The sequence below is a fragment of the Nannobrachium achirus genome (genome assembly GCF_963921795.1).
Source record: "Nannobrachium achirus genome assembly, chromosome: 24".
Classification (NCBI taxonomy): Eukaryota; Metazoa; Chordata; class Actinopteri; order Myctophiformes; family Myctophidae; genus Nannobrachium; species Nannobrachium achirus.
Window position 1 is genome coordinate 28,313,206 of NC_137831.1, and position 10,069 is coordinate 28,323,274.

The following is a 10,069-nucleotide window of genomic DNA, read 5'->3' on the forward strand; positions in this document are numbered from 1 at the left end:
GTAAGGGGGGTCCCCACTTAAAATATGTTTATTTTGGGGGTCGCGGCCTGAAAATGGTTGAGAAATACTGCTTTAGAGTCAGTCTTCTACCTGTGAAGTTTGACTCAATCCATTTTGACTCAGCATGATGTGGTGAGTGTACGAGACCAGCATTAACAGCGTTGTGTTTTGGGTTTCCTGTTCGGCTCTTTCAGACGGCGTGACGTCGGTCGGTCGGCCATGGAGACGTCCACCTCGACGGCCGCAGAAAAAAAAGACAAAATGGAGGGCAACGGCTTCGGAGACCTGCCGAAAAAACTCTCACCTTCCGTGACAAGAGGTAAGAACGACACACACACTGTTATGGCTTTTTTGTTGGAAGTTGGAAGGCGATAAATTCAGGTTTCTTTTCACCTGAGAGAGAGGGTCTGTTCCTCTTAGGTCTTTGTTTTCTATCCTTCTTTCTTACAAAATTCGCAGATTAAAATGTGCTTCTTGGGGGGTGAAAAATCACCTACTATTAGAAAATTTCAAAAAGCATGAAACATACTTCCTTGCGTGGAGCAAATAATGATGTTTTAGTACTTCATTATTCATTTATTTATGTATTTATTGTTTAGATACACATTAAGAGTCGATGCATTATTTCTTCCAAATGTCTTCATGGCATTTTGTAATAGTTTTTGGGGTCGCTTATCCTCCCTCTCTCGTGCGCTGCGTGTCAGAACACACGGTGGTCTCGCAGGGACTCCGTGAGAGGGCAGACCTATGAAATATACATTTCAAAGATGAAGAAAAAAAAAGAAGCCTTCTTGGGACTTGATGCCCTGGGTTCTAATCAAGCCTGATAAGGTCCCCCCCCCCAAAAGGAGGAGCAGTCGGGGGTGACTGTACAGCAGAGATGCGTTGTGAATATCTAATGCAGGCTGGATCTAGAAAGAGCATTAGTAATAATCAAGCGGAGCGCCACAAACCTGAAGATGAATTGTCTACGGCACTAGATCTCAAAGTGAAGGGCCAGGCATCCCTAGGGGTCCCTGAGGGGGCCCCCCCAGCAAAATGAGGAACAGTTTTTAAACACAACACAAATTAACCAATTTATACCGGGTACGCATTATTGCGTATTATTATTTTATGCTTTAACCATTGAAAAACCGTGAAAATCTTTCCTCCTAAGGTTTTTTGAAAAACCTATGTTTCTATGTCAGTGGTTCTCAAACCTTTTCATGTGAAGGACCCCCAAAATGATATGTATTTGGCCACTCAAAATTTGAGTTACAAACATTTGCTTTAAAAATATATATATTCAAAGATTTGCACACATTTTCACGACTTTAAAAAAAATAGCAGATCTACAAGCTCGCAGCGCGGCACTCGGTGCCGCGCTGTGAGCTTGTATATCTGCTATTTTTCAATAGTTAAAGCATTCAATAATTCTAGGCCTAAATGGCTTAAAATAACTGCAGATTTTGGGGGGGAAATGCTTAAACTCTCGACAAAATGTTGACAAATCCTCTCTTATGGGGGTCCCTGGCACGCACACTGTTCTCAACTGAGGGTCCCCGGTCAAATGCATATCACTCTGGGGGTCTGAAACGACATATTTCAGGCAGTGTGTGTGTGACCAGAGAGAAAGTAAGGAAGTGTTTTACTTTGATTGACAGACCCTGGGGTCTGTGAATAAAGATACGGTCGTGTAATCTGAACATCACAGGGTTTATCCCTACAACGGCGGTGTGTCTTGATGGAATAGCCCTGTCCAGTGGTGTAAGAATTTGACGTATTTGTATTTTACTTGAGTAATTCCAATACTTTTACTTCTACTCCACCACATCTCGGATCCAAATATTGTACTTTTACTTCACTGCATTTATTTGAACACTTTAGTTACTAGTTACTTTGTAGATTTTGATTATTACTACAAAACATACATAAAACACTTCAGCCTTAGCCTATAGGGTGTGCCAAATGTAGTTCTAAGAGCGGCCATTTCTTGTGTAAACACAGCCTTACACAGGTGTTCTGATTAGACTATAGCATTAGTTCTATGCAATCAAACAATTGAAACACCTGTGTTTTGACCCAAGAAATGGCCGCTAAGGACTACAATGACATAGCCGCTGGCACACACTATAGGCCTATATATTTCGGCCATATGAAAATAGCCAATCTACAAACTCACAATATGTCGCGATGTGACGCATTGTGAGCTTGTAGATCTGCTATTTTCAAAATATTCTTATACATTTGAAAACTTCAAATGGGACATTCTGCATAACGAGCACTTTTACTTTTGGTAGGCCTACTTTAAATACATCTTCATACCAAAACTTTTGTACTTTTACTCAAGAAGACTTCTTCTTCTTGTAACGGAGTATTTCTACGTTGCAATATTGATACTTTTACTTAAATACAAAATGTAAGTACTTCTTCCACCTCTGCTTGTATTCCCAAAAGCAGCAGCAGGAGACCTCAGTCAGAGGTGACTTACAGTATGGAGGCATGTTAGGAATCCTAATGCAGTCGCTGTTTCATAAAGAGCATCATTAATACTAAATGGGGGTCCTCACAACACCCCGGAAACAAGAACGCTGTGGGCGTGTGCGTGTGTGTGTGTGTGTGTGTGTGTGTGTGTGTGTGTGTGTGTGTGTGTGTGTGTGTGTGTGTGTGTGTGTGTGCGCGTACGTACAGTCAAGGAGTGTGACACCGGGCGAGCCCCCATAAACGCTGACGAATAGGTAACACGACAAGAGGGGGGCCTCCGGGACAGGTGGGGGCGCCGTGTTTGTGTTGTTGAAACAAATGGGAAGTAGCAGCGATCCCCGCTCGCATCAGGGGAGCGACAAACTGCAAGAGAGAGAGAGAGAGAGAGGGAGCTGGGGGAGGGAGAGACAGAGAGAGAATGCATGTTTTAAAGATGTCAGTGAATCTGTGATGAAAGACCGATATAATGAGCTTGAAAGACCTTGTTCTTCTTACCTCCAGAGTATAAAAATGTTGAATTACAAAAAAGAAAGGAGAAAAAAAAAGGGCTGATGGAAGCGAGAAGCCGCACGCGGCCCTACGGAGATTGACAAAGATGCCGGTTGATGGGCCACCTTTGAAATGGAAATACAAACTTGTGATTTGATGACATTTTTACTCTTTAATGAAGGTCTTGGTGGCCTGCCATTATCAAGAAACATTAATGAATTACTAAAGGAAGAGCAAAGCTGGGGGTTGTGGGGACGTTGTTTTAAGCCTTGCGAAAATCTCGCCCGAAACACAGTTAAACTTGCATGGGTTTTCAACGCTCTTTCATAGCTTCTGTAAAATATGACGAGGTCTCTTAAGGCTGAGAACTGCATGCGAGTGATCTCCTCGTAAAGAACCGAAGGCGGGGTGGTTTGACTTGGAGAGTTACTACGCAACGCCAGGCGTTTTTCAGGATCTGTCCGCGACGCCTGCATGTAAAGAGACTCTCGCTGTCTCGTCCCCGACATCGTTTAACCAATTTAGACCTAGAATTATTGAATACTTTAACTATTGAAAAATAGCAGATATACAAGCTCACAGCAAGCTTGTAGATCTACTATTTTTGAAAAATCAAGTTTTTTTTTTGCAAGTCTTTGAATAAACTGTATCTATTTAAAAGCGAACATTCGTAACTCAAATATTTGCTTCTGGCGGTCCCTGGTACAACATATTTTGAGAAGGGAGTCCGTGGCCAAATACCTGCAATTTTGGGGGTCCTTGACAAGAAAAGTTTTGAGAACCACTGATTTAGAGGAAGGATTTAGAAGTCGGGTCAAAGATCGGGTCAAAGACTTGCACACATTTTCTACAAGCTCGCAGCGCGGCACTCGGTGCCGCGCTGTGAGCTTGTAGATCTGCTATTTTTCAATAGTTAAGGCATAAAATAATGGTCGAAGCGGTTAAAATCTAACGCGACTCGAGCGCGTTCCCGGTCTTTGAGGTTTAAACCACTCGCTGTAGATAATTCTGCTGCAGCAAGACATTAAACACACGCTACGCCTTGTAAAACTCCAGAACCGGGGGTTGTTCCCTCTGTGTGTAAAACGTCCAGTTAACTAACTGGATTTGTGCGATGCCGCAGTCAGTCAGTGCACTGGCCGCTTGCGAGTTGTCTGGGACCGCGTTTGACTCAGAGACCTATTTAACATGTTTCTTTTTATGTTTTAAAGATGCTTTTTTACTTTATTGATAGTGTACGTGGAGACAGACAGGAGTGACATGCAGCAAAGTTTGTCGGGAATGGGACTTGAACCTATATCGTCGTCGTCGGGTGGAAACCTTGTATGTCCAAAACCGTTTGTTTTGTATTTATCATTTTAAAAATGAGTTAGACTATAGTGAAAACAGTAGTTTTCACTACTTTTGTGCGACGGCCTTGTATGATGAAGCAGGGCTTTGCTTTGCGAAAAAAAACATCGATATTTGAAACTCGGAGATACGAGGTTTCTGCCCGACAGTGACGATATGCGTTACATAGAAGTAAAAGTATTGGAAATTGGAAACACTAACAAGTAAAGTACAAATACCTCAAAATTGCTGAACTTGAGTACAGTAGCCTACTTGAGTAAATGTAGTTTGTTACTTTTCACCACTGCTCCTAAAGTTTGAAACATCTATATACAGTACGCGACTACGCGTGTGTGTGTGTGTGTGTGCGTGTGTGCGCCTGCGTGCGTGCGTGCGTGCGTGCGTGTGTGTGTGTGTGTGTGTGACCTGTGGCAGTGACCTTGGCATTGTTTAACACACAGGCTGCAATGTGTTCATGCTATGAGGACGCAAAGAGAGAGAGAGAGACACAGAGAGACAGAGAGAGAGAATGCATGTTCTAAAGATGTCAGTGGATCTGTGATGAAAGGCCGATATAATGAGCTTGAAAGACCTTGTTCTTATACCTCCAGAGTATAAAGCAACGCTGAATTACTGGTGGGAGCAGGGCGCGCCGCGCGGCCCTGCAGAGGCTGACAGAGATGCCGCTTGATGGGCCACCTTTGAAATGGAAATACAAACTTGCGATTTTGGTGACATTTCTTTTTTTTTACTCTTTAATTAAGGGACTTGGTGGCCTGCCATTTACGTTAGAAACGGACATCTGATGAATTGTTCATGACGGAGGCATCAATGTGGGGCGTTTCGCGACGTGTCCAACTGGTACGCGGATCAAGTGCAGTGCAATGTGTGCATTGTTCTATTTGGGGATATAAGCTATTAATTAAGCCATGGTGTAAGTCTAGGGGTCTTCAATGTTTTCAGGCCAAGGATCCTTTAGTTGAGAGAGAGATGAAGCAGGGACCCCCACAACCTGTTCATAGATTCCATATAGTTTCATTGTTTGACAGCACAATCGTCAGTGTATTTTGGATTCATGTCAAATTGTCTTGATATTTAACCACTTGAACCGTCAATGCTTAATAAACTTGACCATTCACTCTGTACTAAGTCTGCTCCTTTCCCCCTCTACACCAAAGCTTTTTGCCAAAAATAGCCGATCTACAAGCTCACAACACCTCGCGCTGCGAGGGGCCTTAATTATATTATACTTCTGTTGAAAAATAGCATATCTACAGGCTCACAGCTGCAATATTGTAGATCTGCTATTTTTGAAAAGTTGTGAAAATGTGTGCAAGTCTTTGAATATTTCAAATCCTTCTAAAGTTTTTTGAAAAAAAGAAAAAAAGAAAAAAAAGAAAAAAAAAACGGTTTCTATGTCAGTGGTTCTCAAACTTTTTCATGTGAAGGACCCCCAGAATGATATGTATTTGGCCACGGACCCCCATCTCAAAATATTTAGTTCCAGGGACCCCCCACAAGCAAAATTTGAGTTACAAATGTTCGCTTAAAAAATACATATATTCAAAGATTTACACACATTTTCACGACTTTTCAAAAATAGCAGATCTACAAGCTCGCAGCGCAAGCTTGTATATCAGCTATTTTTCAGTAGAAGTATAACATAATTAAGGCCACCTTGGGCCTCCACCTTGGGCCCTAGTAACTCAGTCCCACTCCCCCCCCCCCCCCCCCTTGTGACGCCCCTGCACTTTGTTGCCAAGTTTGAGGTTCAGTAAAAGGAATGACTACAATGTAAACTTAATGTGGCCCAGCTTGTCATGTGGAAGGTGGATGGCTCTGGAACATGAAGACGGACAGCTGGGATCATGTTGTCGAGTGTTCTTGTGTTCATTGTTTTTAGCGACGGACAGCTTGTTCCAATCCCGGCGAGGACTCGGTGCTCTCTGATTTCGCCTCTAATCGAGTTAAAAGACGAGAACTTGTTTATTTGGGAAATAAATGTAAAAAGTGCTGGTTCGACGGTTCCTTGTCCTGACAGTCTGTCTAGCATACGTCTGCTTTTTTTTCTTTCTTTTTTTGCACCAGTTGGTGTTATGGGATGCATGTGTATTTTAACTGCCCTAATATCTGCGGAAAAGAAAAGAAAAAGGGGGAAAAACCCAAACAGAATAGATAGATAGATAGATAGATAGATAGATAGATATATAGATAGATAGATAGATAGATAGATAGATAGATAGATAGATAGATAGATAGATAGATAGATAGATAGATAGATAGATAGATAGCTTTATTGTCATTCAACATATACAGGTACATGAAATGCATAAATGAACGAAATTTCGTTTCACTGGCTCCTATAGTTAAAAGACTATAAAAGTAAAAAATACTAAAAGCTAAAACACTAGAAAACACCACTTAATCAATAAAAGCACAAGTCAAATTCATGGAGATATGGCCCACAGGATTCTTAAGCATCATATGGAGAAAGGTCAGGGCATATGCACTTTTTAACGTGACTTTTGAGCTTTTTCAGAGTTCACAAGTCTTATGGCTTGGGGTGGAATAGAACCTGGTGATCAGAACTATCTATATTATTTAATGGTTCCATGTCTTCATTTTTAACACCCTTGGTTTTTAACCTGAAGAAGAGCCGCAAGGATCGAAACTTTGTACAGAGTATCGAAAGTCTGTTGGAGAGCCTTCCATCCTTCCATTCTTACATTTTTGGCCCCGCCAACGCAGTTGGACAGGGGTTATCGTTTGGACGCATTTCAGCTTGTTTGTCTGTCAGGAAACTCCAAACATTATGATTGGATTTGGACGAAACATTGATTGCTAATTAACTTAAATGATTCACTTTCACATTGATTGTTGCCAATGGCGGCTCGACTTCTGAACAGATTCATGCGATACCACGACAATGTGTGCGCGCCTCTTAGCAGATGTAAGAGGCAACCCCCGAATTATTGCGTAAAAGAAGAAAAACGGGGGCGCTAGAGGTCATATCCTTCCACTGAATGTCTCTTTTGGTTGTCAAGCTTAAAACATTTTGGTGACCAATGCTGTAGACATTTAGAAATGTGTTTTAGTGTCTTTGCTGCACAAGTCAATATGCTCTATGCAGAGCAGCCATATTGGAAAGAAATTGGGCCTCTTCCTTACTTCCGTCATAGATCTCACCAATTATACTAACCAGTAAGACGCCTAAGAGCAAAAAGCGAGGTCACGCCATGTCTCCATAGCCATAGCGCGATAGACATATCCATGTCATGTCTCCATGGCGCGATAGATATATCCATGTCTCCATGTCTCCATAGATATTAACAGATATGGGCTTTAATATTGATGACATCAGGGATCTCCAAATATGAGCATAAAAGGGATTTGGTTCCCCTTGCATCACAGGGAACTCCACGCGAGGCGTTGTTCTTAAGTTTTCAGAATGTTCTAAAGTTCGTTGTTCTAAAGTTTCCAGAATATGGACACTATAGGGTTCAAGCGGTTAATATGAAAAAGAAGAAAAAAGGTTTCTATCACTCAAAGATTTGGAGGACCCCCTGTAGTAACTCTGAGGACCCCCTGTTGAAGACCCTTGGTATAACCGGTAAGAGGCCCAATTCCTTACTAATAAGGCTGTTGTGCATAGCGCCTATATTTGATCAACAGTCAGATTCTAGACATGAATGCCTGACACACAGCTCACGTTGCGTCCATGAGTGCAAGGCGACACATAGGCCTACAATACATACAATAGTCACCGACTAAGCACACAGCACACGTCTCAACACATATGCATTCATCCTTCTGTCATGGCATATGCAATCGCAACAGCGCGGACAAGCGTTGGCGCGCGCGAGGATCTATCTGCGTGCAATGAGAACATTATCACGTACTGAGTTGTTAATCTTCTCCTGTCCGGTCTGGCGCACGGGGGGAGAAAAAAAAAGACAAGAAAAAGGAAAGGCCATTATTCCATAACTCTTCCTCTCCAGTATCACGTTTTGAAAAGGAACAGTTCCGTATTTTAATCTTTAAACAATCAGGTAACATGGACCGGCTTGCATCTGCTTGCACGCGCTCAGTCTAGTCGTCCGCGCACTCTAAACCAATGGGATATCAGCGCGGACGGCCCACGCTCGCTCGCCGACTTACAACCCCGGCGCTGCGAGAAAAAAAACCCTGTCGCGTCTGCCAGCGCGCCCAGACAGAGCAATTACTTATCTCGGTAATATGCATTATTATTCCCGTTGTCGTCCGCTGATAAGTGAATATGCAGTATGAGAGGGAAGCAGGCGGGATGGGTTGGGGGGGGGGGGGACGAGGTCCTTGAACCTTGAGAGCCCCAATTCCCGAGCAGGAAAAAAAAAGACGAAGACTTTTATAATATATGTCGCTGTCGGGTGGAAACCTTGTATATCCAAAATGGTAACTTTTCAGGAAATGCGGGGAGGACACCTTCTTCACACGTGTGTTTTTGAACTTCAGAGCACCCAGACTTTTTTCTTTTTTGGGGGAAATAACTCGTGTTCAAATAATTCTGATGTAGTTCATATTTAATCACAAATACTTTTCATTGGTTCGATATTTATTTAAAAAAAAAAAAAAAAAAAGGAAGACATCGCTTTCAAAATTAAATAAAATGGGCCGCCCTTTGACTACCGGTCCAGGCGCATATCACATAGGCTCGGTGTAGCCTGACGGCGTGTAGCTGGTTCGATTCCCGATCCCGACTACCGTTGCTGCGTACATCTCTCTCTCCCCATTTCCTCTCAGTCTACTGTCCTATCAACAAAGGCATAAAAGCCCAAAAACATATCTCTTAAAAAAATTAAAAAATAGACAAAACTTGCTGATCTGCGTTGTGCGACACTTGTACTACGAAGTCAGAAATTAATTTACGGAAAGAGAAAAATTTTTTTTTGAAAAGTTGAAACGTGGACATACAAGGTTTCTGCTCGACAACGACAATATCATTGTTGTCAGGGGGAAACCTTGTATCTCCAAATGTGTACGTTCTTTCGCAAAGTAAAGCCCTGCTTCATCATACAAGGCCGTCGCACAAAAGTAGTGAAAACAGCAGATCTACAAGCACACAACGCCTCGCGGTTGCGAGGCGTTGTGTGCTTGTAGATCTGCTGTTTTCACTACTATAGTTTTAAATCATTTTAAAAATTATAAACACAAAACAAAGCGGTTTTGGACATACGAGGTTTCCGCCTGACAACGACGATATACTGCCCCTGTTTCAGACAAGCCCCCGTTTTTTTATTATTGCGGGGAAGGATTGTTTACTGTGAGCCGCGGGATTCTTGTCACCTCAGTCGTGCCCACCTCTGAGCCTAGACTGAGGCCCCGGCGTTTGGAAATTACAGCCCGCCCTGTTTTATATTCCCATCCCACGTTATTTATTCACAACAATTTCCTCCCTATCAGAGGACACGGGCTAATGCCGAGTTTTAAACCATTTCGACCGGGTATGCGTTCTTTATGCTTTAACTATTGAAAAATAGCAGATCTACAAGCTCACGGCTGCGAGCTTGTATATCTGCTATTTTTGAAAAATCGCGAACGTTTGAATTTTGACCCGATTTTGACCCGATTCTATAAGTGTCTCTAAGGTTTTTAGAAAAAGCAATGTTTCTATGTCAGTGGTGCTCAAACCTTTTTCATGTGAAGGACCCCCAAAATGATATGTATTTGGCCACGGACACCCATCTCAAATTTTTTATTTCCAGGGACCCACCCAGGAGCAAAATTTGAGTTACAAACGTTCGCTTTGAAA

At 42.4% G+C, this 10,069-nt stretch overlaps 1 protein-coding gene across 1 annotated transcript in view; it reads left to right on the forward strand.

Moving 5' to 3' along the window:
* Positions 1-219: 219 nt before the first annotated feature.
* Positions 220-10,069, forward strand: part of LOC308280196 (zinc finger protein GLI2-like) — a gene marked incomplete at both ends in the record, with an annotated part of 102,631 nt that continues 92,781 nt past the window's right edge. Inside the window, one exon of the mRNA XM_080720459.1 lies at positions 220-319. Within this exon, the coding sequence (XP_080576585.1) occupies positions 220-319 (100 nt within the window). The remainder of the gene's footprint in view (positions 320-10,069) is intronic.